The sequence below is a fragment of the Diabrotica undecimpunctata genome, chromosome 7 (assembly GCF_040954645.1).
Source record: "Diabrotica undecimpunctata isolate CICGRU chromosome 7, icDiaUnde3, whole genome shotgun sequence".
Classification (NCBI taxonomy): Eukaryota; Metazoa; Arthropoda; class Insecta; order Coleoptera; family Chrysomelidae; genus Diabrotica; species Diabrotica undecimpunctata.
Genome location: NC_092809.1, coordinates 104,367,669 through 104,380,409, shown reverse-complemented (window position 1 = coordinate 104,380,409; position 12,741 = coordinate 104,367,669). Strand labels below are relative to the sequence as shown.

At 32.6% G+C, this 12,741-nt stretch overlaps 1 protein-coding gene across 2 annotated transcripts in view; it reads right to left on the bottom strand.

Annotated features, from left to right (window-relative positions):
• Nucleotides 1-259: 259 nt before the first annotated feature.
• Slob (Slowpoke binding protein) overlaps nucleotides 260-12,741 on the bottom strand; it is a 244,998-nt gene continuing 232,516 nt past the window's right edge. For both annotated transcript variants that reach the window (XM_072537937.1, XM_072537935.1), the window contains one exon: nucleotides 260-507. Coding sequence is in view for 1 of the 2 variants with exons in the window: in XM_072537935.1 (XP_072394036.1) it covers nucleotides 402-507 (106 nt within the window). In the remaining variant the exon portion in view is untranslated. The remainder of the gene's footprint in view (nucleotides 508-12,741) is intronic.

Here is a 12,741-nt window from a genome sequence, read left to right as displayed (position 1 = left end):
ATTGCAAGACAAATTAAGAACTAGAAGAAAAAAGAGAAGAGGAAGACCAGAAGAAATGGATATATGGATAGACCAGATCGAATAAATAGAAAGGAATAAATAAAAAGCTGTTGAAGAATTAAAATCGATGGCAAAAATAAAAATGCATTTTTTATCTATTTTCCAATCGATTATTTTCACGTTCTTTTTACGTCATACTTTTGTGTGTTTTAATGCTCTGTCTTTTGTTTTGACACTGTTATAAATAAAACAATTGTGTAAAAAAAACCAGTTTTATTATCGAAATATTACAATAGAACAATGAAAACTATTATTTATTACAATGGGTCACAACTACAAGTGTCTTGAGAATATATTGTTAAGTTACGTATTGCATTTTAACTTGCGATTGTCTTGTAACATTATTTTGTGAATGACATAGATTTACTTTGGGGATTAATAAAAACGTATTTTGATTTTTTCCTGGTTTTGATTACTTTTATCCAAGTTTTAGAAGCAGACGAAGGGCTATAACAGAAGAAATTATTCAATTAATTTGACACTAGGACGGTTGTAGATATGATTTCTGCCATATTGCACAATTATTGCGTTCAAAAAATAATTACCTATTAAAATCTACAAGCCATGATTTCCGTTGTCAAACATTTATAAATTAAACACTGTTCACTATTGTTATATAAATTGTATCAAAATATATTCACCATTTATTTAAAAAACGTTATTTTGGTTTGGCGGTTTGAAAAAAAGTCGTAGAGGTGGTTGTCTTGCTGGATATTATCTATGACAGTAATGATGGGGTAATCTTGTAAATATATTTTTTCTGACAACCTTCTTTATAGTGTTACATAAGGGAAACAAACTCTTAAGCTAGTTAATAATTTGTAATAGAGTTTTAAATTTAATTACTTGCGTTTTGAATTGGAATTATGTCAATATCCAAAACGTGATATTAGTATAATAATTATTAAACATGTTATGTTATTTTATATTATTGTTATTGTAAACAGGCCTTGGAAAAGGTGTATTTAAAAGCGTTCTATTTTCAATCGACAATTAATTCAGAACATTTTGCTGACAGGTCATAAGCCGCGACCTATCAATTGTAAACATGTTAAAGTTTGTATTAAAGTGAAAAGCAATATCTGTCTTTTTTTTGAAAATGGTGATCTCTTAACTCCAGTTGGGCCAGAGCGGGTATTTAAATTAGTTAAAAATTATCGGCTTGACTATAACGTATCTTTACTAAATAATTAATTATAGTAATAACTTAAACTACGAAGACTCCCAAATTTGTGTATGTCTGTTATTGAGAAATTAAATATTAAATAAAGGTATAATTACTTTCATAGCCAATATACGAAGCCTGTAAAAAATATTTATCTCACATGCTCCAGATATAGTTTTTAAAATTGTTTAACAACAGAATCCATGAACTTTCTACGTACAAATTCTTATTAAAATATAATTACCATACAAATATTCTATTGTAACCTTTTAATTCTTTCAGTATTAATTTTTTAGTTTCTTTCTTGCTATAATCATTATAAGCATAAACACGAATATGAGAAAAGGTCAATTCTATATTAGGAGTGCTTTGATTAAACTATTTATAGAACTGACAGTTAATGGAAAATCATGTTACCTACTATGACATAAAAGACAACAACACTGTTTTTACAGTTGAACCAGAGTACGAATAGACGTGAACATACGGTGTACGCTAGGAGATTTCAAATTATGCCATAGATTGCTCAATTAATCGAGAACCGCTAAGCTATGTGTATGTGTGAATAGTTCCACGGTAGCAGCGGTTCGCGACGTTGATAAGTTTTGTGTAAAATCTCAATTTTTACTTATTTTTAATAATAGTGACTTTGAATCGTGTAATTGTTTATATATTGTTTATATTAACTGAACATTTGAAAAATAGTTTAGAATATAAACATTTTAAAATTACTCGAAGTATATGAACAGCTTGTTTAGATTATTTCTAGTATAAAGAATTTATATCAACTGAACATTGTTAAAAAACATTAAAATTTTTTAAATAATTAAATAGACATCGTTATACAGTCATTATTTTGCATTGTAAAAGTGATTCATAGAAACAACATTTATGTACACACAAAGAAATCTGTCAATATTGGTAGAAACCGAGACAATCCTGTTATGGCAAGCCACAAATGAATTCTGCATCCCTCTATCGATTTGCGCGCAGCTCACGGTTATTGCTATCCTGGGCGTACTGTAATTGCCACTAACTATAGTCAATGTGGCATGTTTCGTGTATATTTCTTATACTATTTTCAGTTAGAATTAAAGAAGTATTTTTTAAAACGGTTAATCATAATCATCATAATCTGCCAGCCTGATGTTAAGTATACTGCTGGACATAGGCAGCAAGTTCTACTGGACTCTATCTTGAGCTGTTTGAATCCAATGTTATTTTACTCTGTTTCTTTTATCTGCGCGGAGTCCTCAATTTATTATTGTTAAAGGGATTTAACCCTTTCAGTCATGTTGGGTATAGTTGTATGCATTAATTAGAATGCATATATAATTCTACAGGAATATGTCTTAAACCAGTTTTAAAAGAAATTTACATTCTATAAGTATATTACTTCTGCGTTTTGTATCCATATGGCGCATGGATGGTTTTATTCCAAAACAAAACTAATATCAAAAGCAATATGGCAGTAATTACATTATTCGTAAGAGGTGTACTTCTTTCTTCAAATATCAGTTTAAATAAAGGTCAATTGCGGTTTATTTTTCAGTGCAATGTTGAAAGCAGTGTTACTTCTTACTAATTGTGAATATATTTAATTAAAATTTGACTTTTTTCAAATATAGAATTACACCTCAAATTCGATAAGTACAATTGTATCTGACTACAGGTACAAATGACTAGTGGTCTTTTTATTTTCAGAGTAAAATGCCTCTAGTAAAATATTTAACAGATAAGGAGCTGCTAGAAGAGCTAGAAAACTGTCCGACATAGAAGGATGCTTTAGTGATGACAGTGACTTCGAAGAAGAATAACAAGTAAGACAGAGAATTATGCAATATGATAGATGATGTTTTAGAAAATAAAAACGAAAGGGACGATGAGGATGAGGAAGATGATAATGAGGAAGAAAAGTAGGATGATGATGAACAGGACGAAAACGATGGTAACTATGATAACTTCATCACTCTAACAAAATATTATATAAAACGGTTACAGAATGTTCATTATATAACACCACAATTACCTAATACAATAACCCGGGTGTCTAATGAAAACTGTTCTGAGGAATATCCAGTTACATATTTTCTGAGATATTTCCCCGAAGATTATTTGAAAATTTCGTTCAATACACAAATATGTATGCTTTGCAAACTGGAATTAAGTAATTTGTACCATGTAACCTGCAAAAAATAAAATCGTTTTTTGGCCTTAGTATTCTAACAGGTTGTCTAAAATTTCCAAGACTGCGAATGTATTGGGACAAATTTTGATCCAAAATTGATATTTTTCCAGACACATTGACATTGAATCGTTTTTTCAAACTTCGCACCCACTTACATTGTGTTGCCAATCTGGAACTCACACAGAGCAATGACAAACTACAGAAAGTTTGACCAGTTTTTGAATCAGTCCTTAGGATATATAGAGAACTGCAGATAGAAACAAATGTTTGCATAGACGAACAAATCATGCTCTTCAAAGGGAGATTGTCTACAAAGCAATACATCAAAAACAAACCCAATTCATAGGGAGTAAAACTGTATTTATTAGATGGTGAAGGTAGATTGATTTACAATTTTCTAATCTATTAAGGTAGTACCACAGAAATAGAACCTTCTTATTTGAAATATGGACAGGGTGCAGCTACCATATTGCAATTATCAAAAGTACTTGAACCTAATAAGCATGCATTGTACTATGACAATTATTTTACGAGCTATAACCTTTTACAAATCCTCATTTTACCTGCTTTGGTGTTGGTACAGAAGATGTTGTAAAACGTTGGAATAAAAAAACCAAATGTTTCATTGACGTAAGTCGACCCAAAGTTATATAAAAGTGTAATAAGTCCTTGAGTGGCCCAGATAAAACAGATGCTCTTATTGCGTTTTACAGAACAGAAAGTTGTTGCTTAAAGTGGACTGTTCGAGTAATCGTTCATGCAGTTGACATGGCCCTAACAAACTCTTGGTTAGAGTATAAACGAGACATGCATACTTTAGGAATTTCACAAAAAGATATCACGGACCTTCTACACTTTAGGATGAAAGTTGGTGAAGCCCTCATAAAAGTCAACTCTTTCAATAACCAAAAACGGGGAAGACCTTCAAGCGATACATCTAGTCCAGTAGTAGCTGTAAAACGCCAAAACATTGAAATTAATAATATTAGACAATAATTGATAATATTGGACATTTTCCAGAGCACATACAGCTATCTTTACCTTTAAATGCAAAAACCCTGGTTGTACAGGAAAATCAAGTTGGAAATGTCAGAAGTGCAATGTGAATTTGTGCCTTCAAAAGGAAAAAATGCTTTTTTATGTTTCATATATGTGCTAGTTTTTTAGATATGTTAAATACTTTTGGCTACAAATGAACTCATAATAACTTTTTTTATATATACATGTTACATTTTTTTAATGTCAAACAACTGTTTAAAGTACATTTTATTTAAAAAATATTTTTTCGTTTGCTAAAAAAAACGGTACTGAAAGGGATACTATTATATCATTTGTCGATTTTGAATTTTTCAACATCCCTTCCTTACTTTCATTTTAGTTTCGCAATTAGTTGTATTATGTCATATATTTTTAATCTGTTTCTGGATGTTAATATTTCTTACACCGTCTTGGGTCCGAATCCAAGCATATCTCTTTACATTTTTCTTTGAGCGGCCTCTAATTTATGTAAATTTTCTATGTCATTATAAGCATTCCGAGAAAAGTTTGTATATGACGTAGAGTTTGAATAGTCATCCTGGTGGCTTGTAATTTTCAGGCCACATTGACAAGGTGATGTTTAAAATAATATAAAATGTACATTAATATTTAATTATTGGGTAAGTGTATTTTTTCTTCAAACTATTTTATTTTAAGACTATTTTAATTGGCATTATTAATTTAATAATCAATTTATTACCCAAAGGTTGTTGTTTTTAAACAAAAAATGTGGATACTTGATTACACAAAAAAAGCCGATATATGATTAATAACTTTAGAATATAATCTTGACATCCACAGTATACAAATGAAAAAAAAAACGTAATAATAAAATTGAAATGTCAGTTACAGTGTATGTTTGGTATAATTACATATTGATTTAATTATATTAATTTTAGATAAACCTTGAAACTAACACTTTTAAATCTTGTTTTTAGACAATTAAATAATCGATACGAACAAAGGTTACAAGAGAATAATAATTAGGTCTGGATTAGAAATTGTTTACTAATAAAACGATTTCTACAAAAATTAGTCTACAAACGATGTATACAAAGTGCATTCAATACAAATTGGGGCAGATTATGCTAATTCTATAAAACCAGATTTGAGTTTAGTACTAATATTCCTTCTGATATTTTGAATGCACGTTATATAGATACAAGTCGTTTTAATAAAAATTTTAAATGATTTTTCTACGACTGAAACTAAAAAGCTACATAATCTTTTATTCAAACTAATATAGAAAATTTACATTATTTATTTGACAATATCAGAGTATACATGACACTGTTATAGTATATGATGTTCCAATGGGAATGGCACTCAAGATAACAAGCTAATTTTTTGTTTAATTACAACCTTAAGAAATAAAATAAACAAATGTTTTTATTATATTACATATTATAAAGTAAGTTCATAATATCGTCAATGGTTTCATCTCTCTCTCTCTTTCTCTCTCACTATCTCTTCCTCAATCTCTCTCTCTCTCAATTAATCTCTCTAAACTATCGTCACCTTTGCGAATCACGTGACCAAAAAATAGCAGAATACGTTGCACATATATTGTGGACAGCCTTTGTTTAGTTTCGAGTTGGTTTAGAATGGAAACGTTTGTCCTATGAGCTGTCCAAAGTATGCGCAGCATTCTTCTTCAGCATCACATCTCAAGGGCATCAACTTTTTGGCGCTCGCATCCGCGAGCTGGCGACGCCAAGACTCAAAGTCTCTGCCCCGTATAGTAATATTGAGAATACAAGGGCACTCACCAGCCTCATCTTGATATTTTGAGATATAGATCTGTCTTTCCAAACTTTAGTTAGGCGACTCATCGCATTTTTTGCCATACCAATACGTCTCTGAACTTCTGCTTCACGGTTACCATAATTAGTTATACTTTTCCCGATATAGACAGAACTGTTCACTATCTGGTATTCCTGTAACATGTTAGTCAGTTAAATAGTGTGGAATCTGTCGACCACCATTGGTTTCATATAATATTTAAAAAAATTTAATTGCACCAATCAATACGAAATTGTTTTTTAATTAATTTATTTAATATACTCGTAATATAAAAAATGTTAACTGTACAGTTTTTTTAAGAAACATTATTTTTCCCCGAACTGTTATTCTATCTATCATTTCCTTTATGTCTTAATTGAACAATTGCATTCTTAAAGTTTTCTCACAGTCTATAATGTCCCATTTTCAAGTTTTTTCTTATAACGATATGCTATATCTTAATATTTTCCATGGTGTATTGTAAACCCTTCGATGGTAAGCTACTATGAGACAGAGCTAGAAGTTCAGATATACGACGAAGATGCAAAGTGAAAAACATTAAGGACCGGATAAGAAACAGCAGAATAGAATGAAACGATCATATAAGCTGTAAGGCTCTCAAATAGGAAGACGAGCAGTTAGTGGGAAGACCACGAAAACGATGGAACGACAACTTACTGGAGGCACATTGAAAAACAGAGTCATGTCTACATAAAAAGAAGCAGAAGCAGTATTAAGTAGTGTTTCTGAAGTCTTCAATACAAATAACATGAGACTTATTGACCTCAGACACTTAACTTTTTCCTATCCGGTTTTGCCAGGTTTTCGTTTGATATCACTTGGACTGTTACTCAACGCAGAAAACAATATAAAACTAGATTTAAAACAAAAGATGAATACAGTGCGTTATCGAAAAAAATATAGTAAAAAGACATTGCCGCAAAAACAAAGCGGATTACATCTTTCAAATATGCAGAGAAATAGAAGAACTTTATTGTCGGAATAAACCGAGAGATTTATTTCAAAAGGTCAAACTCGCTACCAGAGATTAAACGTGAAACGTGGTCTGTGATGGATAGGGAAGGTAATTTAAAAACCGATACCAAGTATATATATATTGGAAACGTGTCGCAACTATTGTTATAATTTATACTTATAACGATAACCAGACTCCAGTAGAAAATGTATGGTCTTTCCACTACCCTAGAGAACCTACGTTCTTGCTCTCTGAAGTTAAGTTAAATCGCCAAAGAGAGGAATTGACACAATCCTAAAAGAAATGCTGCAGTCACTGGGTTACAAAGGAATACATGTTATCATCCATTCCTATATTTGTGTCGCTGTTTAGAATTCGAGAAAATAGTTATCAGATTGGTATCCCTCAATTTATATTCGCCTACTATTGTACATTATCACTTATAATACATGCCAGTAAAATCTTGTTGTATATTATCAAAAATAAATTAAAAAAACCTACATTGTCAAATACCTCAGAAACGAGCAGGGTTTGTAAATGGAAAAGTTACACGTGAACAAATCCTGCAGAGACAACTCATTAAAAAGTCAAGAGAATTTCATGTACCCATGATAATATGCTTTGTTGACTACCAGAAGGCATTCGATTGTAGAAGCTGGATAATTATTTAGTTCATTTAAATAGAGATGAATAAATCATTACACCTGGTGAAACTTATTAAAAATCTGTATAAGTCCAATATGGTAATAGTACGGCTAGATCAGACGTCCTTAAGCCAATTCAAAACAGACAAGCAGAGGGGTTAGAGAAGGATGTGTTTTGTCTCCTGACTTACTCAATATTTATTACACTACCTTTATAGTAGCAAATTACCAAGAAATGCTAGATCTCCTGCGAAGAGTTGAATTGGAAAGCATTAAAGTTAATCTTAAAGTTAATAAAAAATAATGATGATAGACACATTGAACACTACTTAGCTGAGTAACCATTTGCAAGAATACTAGATATGAGACAGCTTTAACTATCTTGCATCTAGTATAACTAACGATGAAAACTTTGAAGCAGAAGCTCTGAGACGCATTAATATGACAAAAATGCGATGAGTAACGTAATTACAGATTGGAAAGACAGATCTATCTCCCAAAAATCAAGATAAGATTAGTAAATGTGCTGGGATTCAGGAATTTGGACTCTTCCTGCACCAGAATGCCAAAAAACACTTCCTGTTAACTTTTCTGGATATCGTAGCCTTTAGAGATAGCAGAGTATTCTGCTACTGCTATAATTCCAAAGCCGTGCTAGCAATTTAAAGGGAGACTATTATTGTTTTTCTTAGGGTGTCTCTCCATTCTGAACGTTAGCGATCATTCTGGCTATGATGACTTTGTTGGTTGCTATACTGATTAGTTGTGTTAAGGTCTTTCTATACCATGCTTTCCGGTTAGCAAGCCAGGATATTCTTCTTTGTCCTGGGGCCCTTATTCCTTAAATTTTATCTTACAAAATGCATTGGAGTAGCCCATATCTGCCTTGACTTCTCATTATATGTCCCAAGTACTGCAGCTTACGGCTCTTCACTATGTTGACCAAATCCGCGTTTGTGTTCATTCTCCGCCGTACTTCTTCATTGGTGACTTTTTCCATGGTATCTTTAGGATCCTTCTGTATGACCATAGCTCAAAGCCTAAAGTTTTGATAGAGTTTTCGCCTTTAATGTCCACATTTTTATTCCGTACAGAAGCACTGAATACACGTAACATTTAAGGAGCCTTATTCTTGTTTCTAGACATGGATACAGACAGATGCGACATTTAATCTCTTGGGTATTGTTCCACGACTCATTGATTATAGTTCCCAAGTAGTTGTACTGTGAGACACGTTCAATTCCCAATTGGTTCACATACAGATTTGCTGCAGTTATGTTTTCCTTGCTGAGGATCATTAGCTTGCTTTTGCTGCTGTTTATATCCAGTCCATATATTCTACTTGTTTCCGTTATTTTGTTTATTAAGTTTTGCAGCCCTTCTATGGTATTAGAAAAAACTATTGTATTATCTGCATACCGACGTAGGTTATTGAGCTTGACTCCATTTATTGAGATGCCTTTATCAATATCTTTTAGAATCTCTTTAAAAATATGCTCCGAGTACAGATTGAATATTAGTGGTGAAATTATGCACCCCTGTCTCACTCCCCTTAAGATTTTGACCTGATCTGTATATTCTCCATCTATTCGGAGCACCGCTGATTGATTCCAATACAGGATAGCTATTATTTTTAGCTCTCTTCCATCAATCCCTGTCCTCTTCAGCGCTTCCATTATTTGTTCATGCCTGATTCTATCAAAATCCTTCTTCTAGTCAATCAGGTATGCAAAAACATCACAGCTGACATTTCTACATTTATGAAACAATACCTACACGCTAAATAAAGCTTCCCTCGTTACCAACGGCGTTCACAAATCCAAACTGATTTTGCGCAATTTGTTCCTCGCAATTCCGGTAAATTCTTTTTTGGATGACTTTTAAAAACAGCTTCAGCAGATGGCTCATTAGGCTTATGGTCCTACAGTCTTCACAAACTTTTGCTCCTAGTTTTTTGGACAATGGTACGAACTCCGATTTAAACCTATTGGTATTTTTCCTACCTTGTATATTTCATTAAATATTTCAGTTATTATTTTTATTTGTTCTGCATCTAACAGCTTTAGCAGTTCTGCAGAAATTTTAACAAGTCTCAGTGCCTTTCCATCCTTCATTTGTCTGACGGCGTTCATCAGTAATTGTCGTTATTCCTTCTGGTAGGATTTCGGGACCTGAATTTTTTTCAATGGTGGGTTCTTATATTGTTCTACGGTCATGGAAAAGTTTATTTAAGTATTCTTCCCATACTTTCCTTTTATCTTCTTTGGTTATGACAAGATTGCCTTTTCGGACCTTTTCCCAGTTATTTTCTTCACCTTTCGATAGACATTGAAGTTATCATATCGACTGTGATACTTTTCAACTTCTTGACATTGTTCTGTTTTTTGTTTCTCCTTGACTTCTCTCATCTTTCTTTTGACGATGGTATGTTTTCTCTTGTATTCTTGGAGATTTTCTTTATTTTTTTTTTCTCTGATCCATAAGTTCAAGTATTTCATCGGTCATCCACGATTTCCGTTTCTCTGTATCTTCCTTCAGTTGTTGTTTTTTGATTTCTCTCATTGCTTCTTGTATGATGGTTAGACTTTCCTCTATATTTTCTGCATTTCTCCATTTTAGCATCTTTGTATTAAGGTTTTCACTCACCTTCAGTCGAACATTGGGATCTTTCAGCTTTCTAACATCATACTTCATCATCGACTTACTTGTAACCTTCTTCATTCTGACTTTAAAATTACCTACAACTGGTAGGTGTAAAAATAAAAAACATAGTATAAAAATAAAAAAAGTACCTATAAAAGTATATAATAGTTTTAATACCACCGAGAGACACCATTACAACGAAATATGTGTATTAAACGGAATAGTAACAATGTGGCTAGTTAAACTAAATACAAGCGTAAATAAACACTAAATAAAAGCGTCCTTTAGTAACCACTAAGTAATTTATACAACTAAAAGTACAAACGTAATTATATTATTAAGACGACTTGTTAAAATAAAAAAAAATGCTAGATATAAAAATTGGCTAATTATTTATAATATACCACCAGTAAATATCAGGTTTTCAAACAGAACATTGAAAAAGTCAAGGTCAATAATATAACGGAATTGAAAATTCATTTGTATTCATGGTCTCTGTTACTGAGTAAATTGTTTTTCTGGTGTAGACTTTTTGCTTATAAGTCAAAGTACATACAAGCTATACAAGCATAATTGTTGGGTAATTTGCCTTCCATTATCTCCAAGATATCCTTCAAATAATGAATTCTATATTCGACGGACAAAAGTTAATACCGGATTATCAGTTTGGATTCAGGCAAAAATATGAAACATATGAGCAGGTACATAGGGTTGCCAAAGTAGCAAGAGATGCAATTGAAAGGAAAGAATACTGCACTGCAGCCTTTTTGGATGGACGTTAAAAATCATCATGCAGATGTTGCAGAAAATTGACATATGAATAAAGTGCTGCAGTGAGACAGTAAGGCAATGTCTTATAAAAAACGGCTTTAAATTAAAAATGATCGATAAACGCCAAGTGATTATGAAATCTGCTTGTCTACAAATATGTAGGACGGAATTTTTAATTCAAATTCATAAATACAGCGAAAGTGGAAGAGAAATTGTTTATCTGGATGGGACGTGGTTTGACACCCATGATGTCCCAAAAGCTGGTTGGGCAGATTCTTCTTGTCGCTGTACAATAAAAGCTTTAGCCTCGTTATGCAGATAATTATTCTAAAAAACAATTACTTGAAACTTTAAAATCATTCCATCATCATCATATAATGGGGGTCCTACGGCGATTTCCGCTTCCCGCATTTCAGCCTCCATCTTTTCCTATCTCTCCAATCTCCCTCTTCTAATCCTCTAGATTGCATTGTTTTTGTAATTTCTCTTCTCCAGGTGGTCTTCCCCTTTTCCTTTTTTGTGGCGGAACATACATTAAGGCTTTCTTTGGCCACCGCTCCTCCTCCATTCTCATCACGTGACCATACCATTGTAATTGCCTTCCTTGTATTCTATCTGAAAGAGTATCTCTAATTCCTGTACGGTTTCGTATTTTCTCATTCCTGATTCTTTCCATTCTCGATACTCGACATGACCTTCTTAGATAATCCATTTCCACAACGTCTACTTTATCTCGTTCATTCTTTGTCATCGTCCAACATTCGGCAGCATATGTGGTAATTGGTTCTACAATTGCTCTGTATACGCCAAGTGTGGTATGCATCTTTATTTTATTAGACCACAGTAATGAATTCAGTAATTGTACATCTATCTTAACTCTGCCATCTGCTGATATGATGCTTCCTAGATATTTATACTGGTTGCAGCCTTTTATCACTGCGTTTTCAAGCCTCAGATCTGTGATATTTCCTCCAATTTTTAAATATTCTGTTTTGCTTATGTTCACAGTAAGCCCCCATTTGGCATATTCCTCAAATAATTTTCGATTCATATAATTTATATCTTTCTCATCGGTAGCAACCACCACCTGATCATCTGAAAACAACAATGTATACAGAGTTTCTTGTCCCACTTCGATGCCCATAAATCTACATTTATTTCTCCAATTCCTCAATGCTTCTTGGACGTATATTTTAAAGAGTGTCGGTGACAAACAGCATCCTTGCTTTAAGCCTTTAGTGACTTTAAATTCATTTGAGGTTCTGGGTCCAATTTTTACACAACTAACTGCATTTTCGTACAATTTATATATCGCTCGGATATACGTCGAATCCAATCCGGACCTTTCGAGGACCTCAAACATTTTCTTTAACGGGACACTATCATATGCTTTCTCAAGGTCTATAAATACCAAATGGGTCTCTCTACTTTTTTCGACACGCTTTTCAATTATTTGTCGTAGGATAAATATATT